This window comes from Diadema antillarum, unplaced genomic scaffold, assembly GCF_040938485.1.
Source record: "Diadema antillarum isolate AM-2024a unplaced genomic scaffold, OU_Dant_1.0 scf00000049, whole genome shotgun sequence".
In the NCBI taxonomy this organism is placed as follows: domain Eukaryota; kingdom Metazoa; phylum Echinodermata; class Echinoidea; order Diadematoida; family Diadematidae; genus Diadema; species Diadema antillarum.
This window is the reverse complement of record NW_027270938.1, coordinates 242,707-262,167: the sequence shown is the minus strand read 5'-3', so window position 1 is coordinate 262,167 and position 19,461 is coordinate 242,707. Positions and strand designations below refer to the sequence as shown.

Genomic DNA, 19,461 nt, shown 5'->3' with positions numbered 1-19,461 from the left:
GTCTGTCCGTCCGTCTGTCTGTCTGTGCGTCCGTGTGTGATCAAAATGTTCAATTTGCTACTTCTCTGTCATTTATGAGCCAATTTTGATTCTGTTTGCTTTATATGATAGCACTACATGGGAGCTTTGAAACTTCTACACAGAATTTCAGTTGTGACCTTTGACCTTGACCTTTGACCTATATTGTACATTTTGCTTCAAAATGCTACTCCTTCGCCATTTCTAACCCGATTTCGATTCCGTTTGCTTTATGTGATGGCACTAGGTGAGGGCTTCAAAACTTCTACACAGAATTTTGACCTTTGACTTCTTTGACCTTTGACCTTGATTTTTGACCTATATTGTACATTGGCTACAAAATGCTACTCCTTCGCCATTTGTTACCCGATTTCGATTCCGTTTGCTTTATGTGATGGCACTAGGTGAGGGCTTCAAAACTTCTACACAGAATTTTGACCTTTGACTTCTTTGACCTTTGACCTTGATTTTTGACCTGCATTGTACATTTTGCTACAACATGCTACTCCTTTGCCATTTCTAACCCAATTTCATTTCCGTTTGCTTTATGTGATGGCACTACAGTCTGTAGGTGAGGGCTTCAAAACTTCTACACAGAATTTTGACCCTTGACTTCTTTGACCTTTGACCTTGATTTTTGACCTATATTGTACATTGGCTACAAAATGCTACTCCTTTGCCATTTCTAACCCGATTTCGATTCCGTTTTCTTTATGTGATGGCACTAGGTGAGGGCTTCAAAACTTCTACACAGAATTTTGACCTTTGACTTCTTTGACCTTTGACCTTGATTTTTGACCTATATTGTACATTGGCTACAAAATGCTACTCCTTCGCCATTTCTAACCCGATTTCGATTCCGTTTGCTTTTTGTGATGGCACTAGGTGAGGGCTTCAAAACTTCTACACAGAATTTTGACCTTTGACTTCTTTGACCTTTGACCTTGATTTTTGACCTACATTGTACATTGGCTACAAAATGCTACTCCTTTGCCATTTCTAACCCGATTTCGATTCCGTTTGCTTTTTGTGATGGCACTAGGTGAGGGCTTCAAAACTTCTACACAGAATTTTGACCTTTGACTTCTTTGACCTTTGACCTTGATTTTTTACCGATATTGTACATTTTGCTACTAAATGCTACTTCCGGCGGGGACATATTTTACGCACCGCGTAATTTCTACTTTTCCTTGTTTAGTTCAGAGTTAAATTCAGTACTGATAAGGATAGACTGGGTAGGATTCATTCCACTCTCTGAGGAGATGGGTTCCAGAACATTTGCATTTGTGTAAATACTGTCCCATCTGTATAAGTAGTACACTCACACCCCTTTGTAATTACAACAATGACTGCAATTGATAAATGACCCAAAATTCTTATTTGTGTATCTTCTCTTCTCCCCCTCCCTCCGTGATTTGGATCATTACACATAGGAAAGACAAGTGTCACTTGTTTCAGTTTGGATTGATTAATGTCTTTGACATTTCCCCCTTTTTTTCCAGGCACAGGTAAGACAGAGCCAGCAGTATTAAGGCTGTTGAATGTAAAGTGTAACATGGCCTATCAAAGCGAACATGACATTCATTCTTTCCTGTGAATCTAATCATTTGAATTAGTCAACAACATGACCATTAAGTTGCTCGATAGTGAGACACCTATCTGGAAACTTGCATGAGCTATAAGATCCCCCCCCCCCCTCCCCCAGTCTGTAACCACTAGAGAACTGCTTTGTGTCATGTTCAATTTGACACAACATACAGGACTATTCTCTCCAGGGAGATGTAGGCGTGGAGTGGTGACATCACGGTCGTTTATACCAAGCTCCCATCAGTTCTGGCAACAAAACATGAAATTTAGCCCCAATTTTTATTCTGAGTTTCTTTTTTATTCTAATAATGTGTGACAAACACACAGAGAATATGCAAGTAGAGAGTAAATGAATGACACATCAGCCCATTGCATAAAACTTTACAAAAATGGTAACTGAACAAGTAATAGTATCTCTCCAATCAACGATAACTACCATGGCGACACTATTCTCTAGCAATCAAAGCCAAGAAATTTCATTTCATTTCTTTTCATTTCATTCATTTATTTAAGCACGGCAACATACTTCAGTCCGAGGACTGTTCTTCCACAGGTCCGTGCGGATAAGATACAACATAAATATACAGAAATGAAAAACAAAACTCATACATAAAACAAAAAACGACAAAACATAGAAAACAGAAAAAGATGGCAATGAAACTACGGCACACATCTCGACAGAAACAAACATGATCAATCAACTGCTGGTTACCACTAATTGTAGAGTTACCATGATTACTTGTAAAGTTACCATAGCTTCACACAATGGGGCCCAGGTTACAAGCAAGAGGTTATAATTAGCAGTATAAAATCTTAATCATCCATGCTGACATCGCATCATGGCCATTGATGGAATATCAGGATGTGTTGCAGCAAGAAGTGTCATATCAATGGCATTGACCTCATGCTTTTATTCAGAGTTTCCCTTCTTCCCTCCTTGCTGTCTATAGTGGAAGTCCCCATCTTCCTCTTTTCATCATCCAAGGATAGTAATTAAATGATGAAGAGGCCTTCTATCGCTTACATAGTCAAAGCTAGTTACCTCAAGATTGAACACAAAGTTGAACAGCCCCCATCCCCCTTACCATTTTTCTCTATACCCTATGCCCCCCTTCCCCTTGTACTTCCTTGATGTTAGTGGCCAGCAAACGTCATCAACAACCTTTAGAGCACACTTTCTTTGTATGTAAAAATATTGATTTTTGCAAGAAACAGAAAAGTGTCATAGCTGCAATCCCATGTATTATGTCACAACAAGAATATAAAATGTGTGCACTATGTTGGGGGACTCTGAATGCTAAAAAGTGCAGGATGATGGAATGGTCCATCCAGCCTTTGATTTACAGCTGCAGGACAGATGATAGTTTCTTTTTTACTGTTCCCTCTCTCTCCGTCATCCAGCTCTTGCACAATATATATCAAGCTATTTTTCCCCAAGGGTAAAGAAGCATACTTGTATGTGATATAAATTGCCATCTTCCTTGTTCATTGCCTTCAATTCAGAAAAGCTCCAAGACAAAAATGAATTTTGCTCTTTACTCTTTTGCCATGTCTGCATATCCAGGCTGCAGCCAGCAATGTCATCAACATGCTGTGGAGTCTCATGGAGTCAGAGATGGAAGACCTCAAGGTCCTGCAGACCACACTCGTCATCCTCACCACCAACACCATCGTCAGGGGCACTGCTCTCGCCAAGGTAGGCTCACTGTCCCTCGCCTTGTCATCCTTCCTGACACCATAGACCTACTACACATGGACAGTCATCATTTTGTTAATTAATGCATGCCTCTGTCTGTGTCAAAAGTGTCACAAAAACATTTTAAACACTCTTCTCTGCTTTGATCTTATGATCTCCGCCACCGGAAAGCCAGAGCAAAACACAACACAGCTTTGAAAACTCTATCATATGCCAAATGCGCAGAAGATATTAACTGTCTTAAATCAATCAAGGAAAATGCATGACTTTGTGCAGTTGTGGTGATATGTATCAGAATATCACCGCTCAGATATATTCATTAGGGAAATGTACATACTTTTAAAGAGAAAGCTAACTTTTTAGCTAATTGATTATGATTTGTAATCACATTTTTCATCTTTTGCGCACATTTTTCCAGAGTAAAAAGAGACAATAAGGGAAGCGGATATGTATGTCTCACTATTAGGCAAGGTTGTATGTGTGAGCGATAGCGAGCGGGTCAGTAATTTCCAAGCAAATGACACGAAATACGATACTGGAATTAGGGAAACAGTTCCTTTGTCAGTGACGATGCATGATTATGCGATCATCATTTTCAAGACACCTGTATACTCTGGGTACTCATTGAGATGCGCATAGTCAGGTGGCGGCGGATCTCGTACTTCAAAGTGGTTGGATTCGTTGAAAGTCCATTTATTAGTAGGTCCATGCTAACACCAACAAGGCAGGCTTATTCTTCCCTGTAATATGATCGCCATATTCCAGCATGATACCTTTATAAACCACTGCTAGCCGCTGCAGATGAATTGCATGGGATTGTCATGCTTGACCTGGTAATCAATGTGAGTGATACGCTGATCACTCCACTGCGATTTCACCCTCCTCCCTGGGAGCTGTTAAGTGGGGATATCTTAATTGCATGGGTTATGTGTCACACTTCAGGCCACAACCTGCAAAACTATGCAGTATCAGACTGTTTCCTTGTATATGAAAGCATATTAAGTCAGTAGGAGGTTCCTAGGTAGCAGAGGTCATGAAAGAATACTTTAAATTTCTCTCACTGAATCCAATTATCAGTATTCAACCCAACTCACAACTATCAGATCAGTCATGTCCAGTGATACTGGTACATGTAGTCATATCTCACCATATTGCATGAAAGTGCTTTTAGATTAGAGAGGATATCTGAATGATTATATGGTCAGAAAAAGAGTCCTTCAATTTCAGCTGTTGGGGATGAAACTTTTTTCCGTGCTTCCACTTATGACTTGTCTTTATGTTCCACATTTTTGGGGCACGGTGAAATAAACCCCCAAAACATAAAATTGGTTTCGCCATTGCCTCACTGTAGCTCACTTGAGTTATATGCTCACCTGAGCAGAGGACTCCAGTGAGCTTTTGAGATCAGATTTTGTCTGTCTTGTTCCTTGCATCATGCATCATCCAACATCTGTTGTCCAGAGACTGTAAATTTTTTTATGCTTTCATTTTCTTCCTTCAAAACCCAGGGTCAGATTTATACCAAATCTGGTAGGAATCAATCTTCCCAGGGGCATGGGATGCAAGGTTGTTCAAATGGTTGGGGTGGCCCCAAAGGGGACCAGGGGAAGGGCCAAGCATCACAAAATGTCCACAGAAGCAGAGAAATGTACTTTACAGACACACTTATGAATGAGAGATAATAATTGTTTGCATAACTATTCAAAAGGTAGTTACAATTAGGTTGAAAGATACCGTCAAAGAGGTTTCATCAAGGTTAGATTTATATGGAACATCCAGTTAGCATCAAGTGCTGTTCCCCCTCCTTTTGTTTAACAGTTGCTCTTGTTCTGATTGCGTGAGAAATCATTTGATGATACTGTAAGTGAGCATACTCTTTCATGATTAAATCCATCAGTTTGTCTTTGATAAGAATCAGTGCTTGAGGCCATGATCCAATCAACATATTCCTTCTAATAGCACATAATGTTGATATTATCACTACACTCCTAAAATAGACAATACATTTCTCCTCACCATGCTAGCATTGTGTACTGCTTTGTCTTGATAGAAAATTGATTTAGACCCCGTTTACAGTGCGAGGCTCGGCCGCGGCTCGGCCGCAGCCGTGCCCAGCCCCGCTTCAGTGTAAACGCGCAAAAGGCCAAATGCGGGGCCAAAATTGGCCTCGCATTTGGCCTCGCTCTGGAGGTGGTCTCGGCCGTGGCCGAGCCCGGCCTTTTCTCAGTGTAAACGTAAACTGGGCCAAATGCGCGGCCAATTTTAGTCTGGCTTCCAAACCCTCTGCCTGTACTATTTCGCTGTTCAGGATATTGACCCCCTCAACATAAAAAACTAGTATAGTTTAAGGTGGTTTTGTCCTGCAAAGGATTTTTTCCTTCGGCAAAGGCCTTTGCCCGAACGGCGACTTTGTCGCCACGGAATTCATTTGGCAAAGGGTATGAAAACCAGACAATACCAAATTGCATTTGTTTACAAGCAGAGCGCCACTACGACAAAATATTGAAAGGTTTGAATCAAAAGCGCGGCCGAGCCCGGCAGTGTAAACGGACAAAATTGCGGGGCCCGGCCTCGCAATTGAGGCTGGGCTCGGCCCAGCCCCGCACTGTAAACAGGGTCTTGATTTACTTTTCTTTACCTGGGTGTGTGCTGCCCAGGACCTACTATATGTGCCCACTGTCATTCAGGAAATATTATATTTGCTGCATTCTAGAGGAATTCTGTCAAGTGAATGTCGGCAAGAATGTCCAATTAGCTGATGCTTGAAATCAAAACGGTAGATCCTGTCGCAGTCACAGTTTTTTCATTGTTGGTGCTTTCACTTTCATGATGCATGCACAGTTGTAATTTCTGTACTCCCTAATTGCCATTTTCATTGCTGCGGCATGACTTGGAAGGGGATTGCCTTGCGATATGAATTACCAGCTATTGCTATTTGAATTCAGCAGATTTTGTGAGCAGCATCTAAGAGGTTTGGCTGTGGGCATGATTTCTGGGTTCAAACTCTCTCTGATATTGACAACTAAAACCCAGAGAGAGTAGCAACATATGAATATCACGGGAGATAATTAATGCAGATAGTGTCAGCTCTCAGGGCTAACATCTGCGCCTGGAATTTGAGCCGTTGTAGAGACACCTAGCAGATTGATCAGACCGAGGCACTGCCACCAATAATGAACATCCTTTCCTTTTCACTAAATCTAGAAAGAGTTTGCACAGTCCAGTTGTTATGCAAGAGGCTTTCAAACTTTTATCTTTTAGATTGAGAACTCCTTGATTTCCACAAAATGTAACTTGTAAATAGTAATTTGAAGGTAAAGCTTACTCTGCTGTTTATGCCAATAAAAAGAGTATGGTTGGTAGTGAGTTTGCTTTGTTTATACGTACAATGAGACCTAGTTTGAAGTATAAATTTCAGAGGAATTTGTAAGCAGTAATGGCAACATAAGATATGATGTCTTTGATTGAGCACCGTTTTGTAGCTTTGTTGGTATGGAATATTTCTTTCAATCTGGTGCTTAGCAATATTAAAGTTTTTCCAGCATTCTTTGTCTCCAATAAGAAGCAATATTAAAAGTTTCTTGTTTAGAGCATAATACACCATATTTGATCATTTGTTCACTGCTGGACGGTATAGAACATTATCCCGTTGAGGACGGACTGATTTTGCCACAACACACATTTCCTATAGACACCTACCCGAGTTTACTCAGGACTCGTCTTCAACAGGTTAATGTCAGTGACAATACTCAATCCCACCCCCCCCCCCCACAACAAAAACACAAAACAAAGAAGCAATGAACTGACTACTTGGCCCTTGTAAAGTGCAGAATGTTCATTTTGATATTTTTGGCAGTATAATCATCAGTGTTGTAAAATCTTTCAAATGTAACAGCACAAACTGCCTCCCCCATTGATAGTTGAGTAAAGTTAGTGGACCTATTTCTACACCTCCATCCTTTACCCCCTTCCTCTTCCCAGTTTGCAGAGCATCCCCTTAATAGTTATACTAATGTACCTCTGTAGAACAATGCGTGCTGTTTGTATCCTACATAATGTTTGCTCCCTTCTGTTCCTTATTAGTCAATGTGGCTGATGGAATATGATATATTTGGTGTATTATATGTCATGTGGAGAACTTTGGTTTCATTGCACAGATGGTTCAGATTATGTACAGTTTATGGGTCAGGCACCATGAATGGAAAGTGTGGGTGGTTGTTAGTCGCTTTGTTCCTTGAATTCATTTATTCTGATCATGAGCAAAGTTCTTCTGCTATAATACTGTAAAACACAATATTTTGTGGCATGATTTTTTTTTTCACAAATTGGAGCCAATGGCCATTTTTGTGGCATGAATTTTTTTTTTCACAAATTGGAGCCAATGGCCATTTTTGTGGCATAAAATTTTTGTGAGTTGCCTCTAGCAATCAACACATAGAGTAGAGACAAGAACTTTTGTGCACATTGTAATTTCGCGAATCTTGGCAAAATTCAAGAGGTTAAAGTGCATGCAAACATTCCCTGTTTCACAGTACTCGTTGTGTAGAACATGATTTACTGCAATTCTATACTTTTAAATGTCTTTCATTGTAGCTATGTGTATGGTACATTATTGAACATCCTCCCCCCCCCCTTCCCATGAGGCCCATTATATTCAAATTTCATGGGATTTGATGCATTCAGCTGCAAACATATTAGGTAGACAGAATGCACAAACCTGATCTCATATTCCGTAACTGTTGGAAGTCATTGCGACTGAATTCAATTTCCTTCAGCAAGGCAGAGCCACCTCATAAAGCCTGACATTTCTTTTTTTCACTTTGTCTGACATTGTGGTAGTTATGAACATGACACTCTTTTATGTCTTTTTTAAAAACATAAATATAGCGGTAGACACACTGCATGCATGTTTTATCATGATTGAAGAGCTACTGTATAATTCAATGTGGCATCTTGAAGGTATCAGTGCATACAGGATACGAAGTTTAGTATGTTCTATTTTATACTCTTGTTGGCATGCACACTCTTTTAAAGAGAAATTCACTTTTTTCAAAGTACTATTAAGCAAGAAATAGTCGCGCCATGAGATTTTCTTGAATTGGAGCCGACAGCCTTTTTTGCAGCATGAAATTTTCGCGGATTGCCACTGGCATCCAACGCGTTATAAGACAAAAACTTTTTCAGGCATTTCAATTTTATGAATTTTGGCTCGCAAAATTTGCAAAATCAAATTGCACCCTAAAATTTCTGGTTGTGCAATAATGAATTCTTGTGATAAATACACGGTTGCCACTGCTATAAAGGATTAGAACCAGCACTGGCTGTTGGGCAGAAGCTTCTCAAAGCCAACCTTATGTCAGCTGCTTCATAGCAAATATCAAGTGATTGGATTCTGTGCCAATTCTGTGTTATAAATTAAAAGGAGAGAAAAAGCTTTCACACAACTGTTTAGACACTGAAGTTTAGTTCATTTTATGCATACAGTGACTGTGACTTTCAGTTTATTGTACTGTGAAACAGATTTTAAAAGTGAAGAAAAAACAAACATTTTTGTCCATTGTGTCAATCTTCCTGCTCTTGTATGTACACTGAACCTCGTCTGGTAGTCACTTGGGTTCTTCATACCAAGTGGAGTTGCATGTTCTGTACTTACATTTTGAATATGAACTGTATAGTGTCAATAAGAAATCAAAGATCATTTTTTCCACACAAGTCATGAACGTGTTGAGATACAAACATATTTGGTGTGTGAGACAACACATTGGAGTGATACACAGTGTCAAGAGTACGTAAAGTGGATATTTTCGCGCTAGTAATTTTTCACGCTCGACCTGTAGATGAGTTTCATGTGTTTTTAATTCCGCAGAATCAAGACATCAACTACTGAAACATTGTGACGTTTGTGTGCTTTTATTTTCACGCTAGTTTCTGGTTGCGCAAAATGCGCAAAAATGTCCACTTTTACAGCATAGTAAATGATTATTAATGATGATTATTGGATTGAATGGAATTGAATTACTGAAACTGTACTGATCTTATACTGGTCTTATGCTTAATTATGAAATGGTTTAGTTGAGATTATCAATGGCAGCCTTGGATGAATTGCCACTGCTTTTGCAATGCATGGTGTTGCCTGTACATTGTGAGAGTAATTATTGATGATAGTTACAGCAGAGTATATATCTTGATGAATAGATGGCTCTTTCAATAGATAGATAGACAGATACATGTAGAAACAGAATATACACAAACACCAACAAACATAAAGTAATACTGAGTCTGCCTCATGAAAAGTCAATGAAAATTGTTAGCAAAATGGAAGAAAAAAAATATTTGTGCTATTTTGCATTGGAGTACAATACCTTCTCTGCATGTACATGTTTTTTTTACTTTCATAATGCTCAAACTGCAATATTGGAATAAAAAACAAGTGCTCCTGTGCATGTAGTACACAGTCTCTCTCTCTCACACACACACAACACATGTACCTCATACACATTATGCCTCAATGCATTCTGCACAATACCACTGCCATTCATTACTTGACGATTATTGTGCTGGTACTGTATCCCCAGGTATAGACACACACACACTCGCACTGCATAATTCCTGCTTGATTGGGAAAAGGATCTTGTAATACAGATTTCCCCACAAGACCTTTAGATGCATAATGGTCATTGGCAAAGCTTGGAGTATGCCCTATGTGTCACAGTTGGTGTTCAGCAGGAATTATGCACACTTCAGTCATTTGATTGATCGTTGTTGATTTCTAATTTGGCATGATATGACTAGATGCAGTGAAAAGTATGCTGTAATAGTGAAATTATCATATCCAAGCTAAACCACTTGCCTTTCTTTACATATTTATGACTGATAACAATTCATGCTTTTTTTGTGTTCATTTTTAAAAAAGACAAGAATGACTTTAAAAAAGGATACCTTATGAAATAATTCTTTATCTTTTTGATGTGTCCGGAATTTGAAGGTTTACAGACAAATTTAGATAAATTGTATTTTAAAAACTAATCCATTCAACAGGGCTTCCTCCAAACTGTGCAAAGATTTCTATCTTTATTGTATGCACATGTAATAACACCATCCGGGCACTTGAAAATAGTCCATGTACTTTTAATATGCTGTGAGTATCAAGACCTAGCATTTAGCATGACGTTAAAGTGCAGTGAACAGTGTTCATAGTGCAATCAAATCAGTATTTTCAGCTACAAAATGTAGTCGATGTTCATGTAGCTGACAAGATTGCAGTTGTTCGTTTGAAGATCATTAGTTTAGATGTTTGTTTTTTCTGTTCAGGCTGTGGTTGTGTGTTTTCGTCTGCACTTCTCCAAAGACAACACCACCAGTAACACGGCCTCTGCCATCGTCCAGCAAGTGGTCTCCATCGTCTTTGAGAGGGTCCTCGCTGAGGATGAGGCAAATGCAGGTGGGTCTGATGTTCTTAGGTGAAGCTTGAGAAATAAGTTCTGAGTTCTGTCAGAATTCAGAATGTAGAAAGTTGTTAAATAAAGTAGAAATTAGTTTGTGGATAGCGATGCAAAAAATAGATTTTATTTGCTGCTGTTCACACACAGCTAAAATAAATAATAGATAGATAAATGAATAAAAAATGTCACTCTGCTGCAAATGAAGCACTTTCAATCTGCAAACTGTGCATGCAGCAACCAGAGCTAGCAGTGACCAGAATATGACCCCAGCAACCTTGTTCAGGATATAGTACAGAGAGTTGGATCTTGAAATTAAACAAATTGATTATTTTATTCACTTGTGATTCATACATAATGTGCCGGGCAAATTATGGTGAAGGTTGGATAAAACAACAGATTAAAATAGATTTTTGCATTGCAATGGGAATCCTGATAATAGCCATATCTTTTTGTTTTGTTTTGGGTTTTTTTTTGTATGGAATTAGGTGTGATTTTCAGGTGTATGTGAACATGCTATTGCATGATATTCAGTGCATGCTCAAGATTGGGGTTCTTGTACAAAAGTGAAAGAAAAAACAACAGTCCCATTCGTGCGGGAGACAGTACAAATTAAGAACAACCATTTCAAGCTGAGAGTATCTCAATGTGTCCTCATTTGTATTTACATTGTCCTACGTAAATTGTCCTGCAATGATATATTTTTCATCTTGATATTTTAGATAGAATATTCATCCTCATGATTTTGAATATCAGTGGAACACTGCTGCACAGCCTTGTTCTATGCTTTGTCTCCTTGCAGAAATCAGTGTTAATATCAATAGGGGCAATATTTCTGTGTGGTTTTATCACAGCCAGTGATAATCTCAAGCTAATCTGCATCCCTCATTGTATTCAATTTTCCAAGGTTCAGAACAAACAATATATGTTGAAGATTTCCTTGGCATAACAAGAGGAGACATCTGATATGATATATCAGGGCTTGACATTGGCAGTGGCCCAGTGGCCCAACCCAGGGCCACCAAAAATTGATGTCGGGCCACCAAACTTTCAAAAAGCATATCTTTTGGTGGCCCAATCAGGCAACTGAGATTCAAAGTAGAGTATGTTTCCTTCCTTTTACTTAGCACCACTACACTTCTTAAATGTTTCAAATGTAATGATTTTAATGGTTTGAGTGGGCCATATCTGAGAAAAAGTTAGTATTGAGCCCTGGATATATCTATGTGGTATGAAGCAAGGAAACTTGTTTTGTAGAATGGCAGACAACGTGCACCTTGGGAATGATTGTTTTTCCAGCTTGTTAGTGATAGGGTGTCATCTGGTAGGTGATCACATTTTCCCCCGCCTGCTCTAAAATGAGTGGTCTATCTGCCAAGTGTTTGGTGTGCAATTCAATTTACCAGAGTTCTGGTTCGAAAGGCTTGCAGCGATGGAAATGCGACCAGCGTGTCATTTTGAAGAGATAACGAGACAGACAATGAGGCTGGAGGGAAGGATCTGGAGGGAAGGATCTGGAGGGGATTTTTGGGGTTCAGTAAGGGTTGTATGGACTCCTTTCACCAGTAATGAAGGTAGCCAGACAAAAGTTACTAATAACTATCTCAAAATAAAGTTGTATGAGAGGAGAGGGGGCTGAAGAGAGAGGGCATGTGCACATGTGCAGATCACCTGGGCTGGAGAATTTAATTTAATTTCTGTCCAATGTGACAAGCTACCTGTATGCCATGTTTGTGTGGTGAGTCTTCACACGTCTTGCTGTTGTTGTGGGTTTACAAGTGATATTACCAGATTAAAGTCCAAATGTGAAATGACTGTTGAGTGGAGTAATAGCAATAAGAAGCCCTGCCTTCGAGAGCATTTTATCTATCAGAATGATTTCTGATAGCATTTTCATTTTTGCCACATTTTCAAATCTTTTCTGAAGAAATCAGTTGACAATCAAAGTAGTGTTTGCATGTAGCTAGAGTACTGCTGATATCTTCAGGCAGTAAAGAAAATGCTGTAAAGCACTCATGTCTGGCGGTTACCAGGAAACCACAATGATTTCTATTGCCCCATTACTTTCACACAAATGAACATTTGTAGGGCTTTGAGTGCCATGCCAGTGATTTGCATGTGCAGTGGCACATCTGTATGAAATAAGTCCTTTAGCACCTCATTTTTGTTGCCATGCCAACCTCTTCTCACTTACGGAAGCACTGAAGTAAGTGGGTTGGGTGATACAGGAGGCTACATGTATATGACTTACTGTATGTGCCATATTTTGTTGGGTTTTCATTTTTGCAGATTTTGCAAATCTCTTGCTATTTGCGAATTTGATAACACATAAAAATATCAACTCTGACCTCAAAATGAATGCAGCATGCACTGATACACAGTGCACACTGCATGAACAAGGTGTGTGATAATAGTTTAGTGGACCCAAGTCCTGAGACACCTGCTGTATGTATGGATGTGCGCACTTCTCAATTTTCTGTCCATTTCTGTACTCCATGACAGGGAATTCAACAACTTGCGAATTTGTTGGGAAGTTCTGCTTCACAAAAAATTGGTCTTGTTAAATACTGTAAAATGAGGAATGTTCGCGTGCATTTTAATTTCGCGAATTTCGCAAGCACCAAGATTCGCGAAATTAAAATGCACGCAAAAGTTCTTGTCTACACTGTATGCGTTGAATGCCAGTGGCAATTCGCAAAAATTTCATGCCGCGAATATATCACGTTTTACGGTATGCCATATACAGACATCATGGGCAGATAAACACACTTTTTTTACAACCCTGCTTTCCACATGTACACAGACACAGACACACTCACATACAAAAGGGTCCCCAAATTGGTATGCAGTGGTTTTCAAGAGGGATGGCCGAGGGCACTGTAGGTGTTTGAAGAAGTGTTAAAGTCATCATTACCATTGATTTCTGTCTGATATTGATGCAGATGGTTCAGAGGCTCCAGTGGATGAAGAAGAAATGAAGGCAAGCCTAGGTCACAGGGAGGCCCCAAGGTCCCTCAAGCCCTGTGCCACCGACGCCTACTTGCTCTTCCAGGTACACAATGGAACTTCTTAACTTTAGAATAAACAGTAGGGTAGTTACTATATATGTGCAGTCGTCAATTTGAATCTTGGTTTTATCACATTATCATCCTGAACACCTCAGATGTACGTTTATTTTTCTAATCAGATGTTTTTGTTGTTGCATTAACCTTTTGATTGCTAAGTTTTGTACAGTTTGTAGAATTATGCTCCCCATTCAGTCTTAAATGACCCCTTGTAAATTATCTTAAATAGCTTTTTAAGTGCTTCCTGACTATCAAATGGTGAGAAGGAATCAACTCTCTATTACTATATTATGTTGGGTAGTATACATATATGTTGCTGATTTGAGCAATGCATATCAGTACAGCTATTGTGATAAAATATCTCTTTATCCAAACTGCAAATAATACTAATGTTTGTTACCAGCACTGGGTGTGCTCAGAATGTCTCAACCATGACATCATTCAGTGCACACCCTCCCCAAGTCTTCAATGTCTAGTATCAAAAAAAAATTATCAGAATGTGTCAGGTAAGGTGGTTGTTTTTTTTTTTCTCTCTCTCTCGTGTCATCTTCAAATGTTCCAAAGAAGAAAAATGTGGAGACTTCTTTTTACATGCAATGCAAAGACAAATGCATCATTTATATCATCATTATAGTAGGATAATATGTAATTTCATGCTTCAGTGAGCCATATCTGTTTGAGACCATGTACCATATGATGCTCAGTACTCACATAATGAAACCTTCTACCCGTCCGAGTATGGTGAAGTATATCATTGAGTATGTGATCACAAAAGCTATGACCCTTTGAATGTTAGTTTTTCTGTGTCCATCTGTGTTGATTTGACCAGGACCTGTGCTGTCTAGTGAATGGAGACCAGCCAACGTGGCTGATGGGCATGACGGCCATGACCAAGAAATTTGGCCTGGAGCTCCTTGAGTCTGTCCTCAACAGCTTCCCTCAAGTATTCCTCAGGGTAGGAAGAAAAAGTCCATTACCTTGTAGGTGTCACACTCTATGCTGGTATATTTAATGCCTCAGTGTGTGTGGTGTGGGAAGCCATTTGTGACATCAGTGGCTTCTTGTAAATTTGAGAATGATAGCCATAATTGAAATTGGACATGCATTTGGATGATATACAAAAAGCAAAAATGATACTTCATGTCTATAATTTACAAAGAAAAAGGGGAAAAAACACATTTATATATTAATTCTGAAAAAAAAAAATGGAATGGCCCACTCAAAAGACTATGCTTGTAATATGTGGGTCTCTCAGAAAAAAAAAAACACACTGAAAAGCTTACAACTACAAAGAGGGAAAGGGAGGAAGAAGAAAACAAAATAGAGAGAAAAGAAAAGTGTTAAAAGAAGAAGAAAAAGGAAGGAAGTGAGAATGTCAATTTGAAAAATGAAAGCCTAGATCAAAGCCTAAATTGATAGTTCAAGTCCATAGAGAAGATCTGTATTAAGGGTCGGCAGTCCTGGTATTATGTGACTTATTCAACCATTCAGATATTATTAAGATGAGTTGTAAGTGCTGAAGTGATTTAGGTGAGTGTATTGTGAGTAGTCATAGGTAATAATTTCTTTCAAGATTGAGCTTTGAATGACAAAATTAGCTCCTATCAAACTGTCCCTATAGGTAAGGCCCAAAGAGACCGTTTCCTCTCCATCACACAAAGTCAAAGTTGAGTTTCTGTCTGTTGTATTCTCATGTTTGTAATGCAGCACACAGAATTCAGCTTCCTGCTGAAGGAGAGAGTGTGTCCCCTCCTCATCAAGCTCTTCTCCCCGAGCCTCAAGCACCGGCAAGGCATGCAGGCACCGAGCCCACCCATCAACCCAGAGAAACCCACCTTCCACATGAATCTCCGTCTCCTCAGAGTGGTCTCAGTAGTCATCAACAAGTACTACTCATTATTGGTAAGAATCCTATACACGCACTGCCACCACCACATGGTTCATGAGTTGACAGTGGATGGTAATTGTCTGACAGCACTTACAACCCACAGGACTCTATAAACAGTTGACAGTCATATCTAAGTTCTGTGGATATGGAAGTACATAGCACCAAACACATTTCTGCCGTTTGACTGGTTTGTTTGTCACACTGTTGTCTATTCAAGTATACTTTCAGGTGCGGTATCCTTTGAAGGACTGTACAGTAGAAAACTACATCAAGTTAGCCATGCACTACAGCAATATTTAATACAACGTGGAAAAGATTGATTTCCCCCCCCCCCCCCTCAGATACTACAAATGGGGAAATGTGCTCAGACAGTTGACCCAAATGTATATATTTTTTCCAGTTTCATTTGTGTGCTATGTATAATGCATGTGTTCATCATTACTCTTACAGATTTACTACTCTAAGTGTGAAGCTATCAGCAAGCTGAGGGAAAATTACTTTCCTCTTGCAATGTGGGATGGAAATTATTTGCACAAATTATGTATGGATGTCAATTGTCATACAGCTAAGTAAATATGACCATATGCCCTACAGTGTAAATTTTCCACCTCTAAGAAAATATGATAATGCTATATATTGAAAGCTGGAATATGTGGTGATGGTAGTAGTCATTAGTGGAGGAGAAATTTTGTGAAATATTTAAAGTCTTGTCTCTCTCTCTCTGCCACCAGATGACAGAATGTGAGATTTTCCTGTCCCTGCTGGTAAAGTTCATGGAGGGAGACAAGCCTCTCTGGCAGCGGGTCATGGCCCTGGAGGTACTCCACAAAATCTGCCTACAGTCCAAGCTGCTCAGGTCAGTCCCAACACACCCTTCGGCTGTTACAACAAACGTTATAGGTCAGATGACTTAGATTCTGCAATGAGATGTAATTAAAGTGCTGCCTATTGGACACATGTTGAGTACATTTACACTACAGCTTTTTCATTTAGTTTATTGGAGAGTTTGACACTCTGAATACAGATTTGTTCTTACACAAACTGTAGTTATGTGTTTCTTTGATTACTTAACGTAAGGGAAGAATTCCCTTCACAAATAATGTTTTGAACTCCAAACAGAAATCTTTATCAAAATATACAATCATGCACTAGCTCATTGTCTTACAAAATTAAACTTATAAATTTGTAAGTGGATCAGTTAGAATTTCTTTGAATGTCTTGAAGCAAACTTTAAGAGTAATGATGATATTTTCTGTTGATTGCAATTTCTTCTGTGCATATTTAGGTTAGTCATTTTTCTTGTTTATGAAGTGAACGAAGGCAAAATGTTTTTATCTATGACCAGCCTTGCGATCCATCCATGAAAGAATTCAGACAAAACAAGTTTCCTACACTGACATCGTATGCTGTGTGGTGTTTGAACGAACAATCTTCCCCCATGCATAGATGAGTCCTGGTACTCATTTCCACCTGATATCTCTCCCTCACCTACATTGTACCTTGTGTGCCTTTCTCTTTCCCTGCCAGGATGTTTTGTCAGTCGTATGACATGAAGCCACATTCAACCAAGATCTTTGCCAACATTGTCAATGCCCTGGGTGTCTTCACTCAGTCACTCTTCATGCACCCTGTCACTGAGAGACAGAGCAGCCAGAGCTGTGAGTACTGTACACTCAGATATTGTCACATACAGATATTTTCAGGAAAGGCAGTTTATCAGAAGTTTTCGCAAATTTATTTCTCGCTTTGTGGTCTTTTCATTATCATGATAGTTGCAACAGCAACAACAACAACAAAAAAAAGGATACTGGGGTAATTGAAATGTTCTTAAGATAGTATGACATCTCAAATAAAAGTGAAATCAAAATCAAATCTCTCAGAAAAAAAAAAGAGGTACTCTTTCGCCAAATATTTCAGCAGGAGGCCTGATACCATGGCATCGGGGCTCTACTACCTTCAGTCACTTGATATTGCAACAGGAGTGTGCTGGCCTGAGACAGTGCGTGTGGGGAAAATTTTTGTCAATATTTTTGCATGTCATTTTCGTGGTCAGAGCCTATTTGCAAACTTCACAAAAATGAAAGCACTACAGAAATTTTAACATAATAGTGAGTTCTTGATCATCTGTTGCCTCCGAAATGTAGCAGTTTACCACAGAGTGAAAGGGAAAGTCTATCCTGATGATATGTTGCTTTGTACAAATATTTCTGTTTTGTTTTTGCATATCTTATCATTTCTCATACTGTAAAACCAGAAATGTTTGCGTGCATTTTCATTTCACAAATTTCGCAAGAGCCAAGATTTGGGAAATTGAATTGCATGCGAAAGTTCTTCTACACTGTATGCATTGAATGCCACTGGCAATTCATGCGAATTTCATGCCGCGAAAAAATCTTGCTTTTACAGTATACTTATTGAGGCATTATCAGTGATTGCATTTAGGTAATGATGATAGTGAGAAAAGCTCCCTGGTATTGCACATACATTGTGTGATTCACAAGCCACATAACAGTGTTTAACACTAGGTTTCAAGTAATGTACCATGGAGAGCATTGCAATTCCAATGTATATTCAAATGCTCACATCAAGTCATGATTTTTTTTAATCTCTTTAAACAATTCCAGTGAGGAAATTAGTTGGGTTTTCATAAACATATTTGTTCCTGTAGAAACCAAAGCATTCCAGTGACACAGCATGTAGTTTTGATACTAAGAAAGACACTAGTATCAGATATTAAAGAGGAGGGCTGGAACAAAACAAACCAGTTTTCAAGGGTCAGTTGCTGTCCATGCCAGCAATGCTGGTATTTGGATAGGGCAGATTTCTTCTTTCTCCTTTTTTTTCAGAGGGTCATATTATGGAGAATGTGGTAAATGCGTGAGGGAGTCATTCATACCATGATACATTTTGGAATGACTTCTTTCTTGCTGTGGGGAAACAATGAATATCTGACAGGGCATATGATGCATTGATGCATTTTCACATCTTATAGCAAATGTCTCCAGATTCCTAAGTTGCTCAGAAATATATTCTTCACATAGAACCTGCCCACTACAGAAGATTTGTTGTATTTCCTTGTGCCTCACTACATAGGTAACAGTTGTGCGATGTTGTTGTTGTTGTTTTTTATTTCAAACTCAACATTCTTCATTATTGAAGTGAACTGTCTAAGGCTTATTCAAATGTAGTTAAGGATGTATGATTCCTCAAAATATAGTTTTACTCTATGATATAAACTTGATAATAGCTAAAGCCTTGAATGAAAGATCTCTGGAGATGACACTGTTCTGCCTCATTTATCCTTTACAGCTGACAAGTCTACAAAGGAGAGTGGTGCCTCGTCTCAAGCTAATGCTGGAGGCTCACCAGCAGCAAGCATACACCCCCAGGCTGCCTTCACATACAAGGGGGTTTGGATACCACTCATACCTGTAGCAAACCTAGGCACATCCAAAGCACTAATGTAAGTTGTCACAGCATCTGTAGTTTTCTTTGTTTAATTTAGATCCCCAGCCTTTTCATTTCATTTCATTTATGCATTTTCTTTTCAACAAAGAAAATGAAGTCTGCAATTGTATAATTCAAAAAGCAATGTATATATTAAATATAATATCAAAATGTAGTAAAAAGACATTATCAGTTGTGAAGCCAAGATGCACGATATTTACTCTTTGACTCTGGACCTTAAAGTGATGGTACAGTTTTGGTTAAGATGGGGCTACAAGTTTCTAACATTTATAATGATGATTTTTTTTTTATTTGTGGAGA

General features: G+C 38.9%; 1 protein-coding gene across 1 annotated transcript in view; it reads left to right on the top strand.

Moving 5' to 3' along the window:
• Window positions 1–19,461, top strand: part of LOC139715517 (protein MON2 homolog) — a 100,168-nt gene that overhangs the window by 39,936 nt on the left and 40,771 nt on the right. The window contains exons 5-12 of the mRNA XM_071627087.1: window positions 3,170–3,301; window positions 10,613–10,742; window positions 13,683–13,792; window positions 14,635–14,760; window positions 15,513–15,707; window positions 16,425–16,549; window positions 17,221–17,351; window positions 19,003–19,156. Coding sequence (XP_071483188.1) covers window positions 3,170–3,301; window positions 10,613–10,742; window positions 13,683–13,792; window positions 14,635–14,760; window positions 15,513–15,707; window positions 16,425–16,549; window positions 17,221–17,351; window positions 19,003–19,156 — 1,103 coding nt within the window. The remainder of the gene's footprint in view (window positions 1–3,169; window positions 3,302–10,612; window positions 10,743–13,682; window positions 13,793–14,634; window positions 14,761–15,512; window positions 15,708–16,424; window positions 16,550–17,220; window positions 17,352–19,002; window positions 19,157–19,461) is intronic.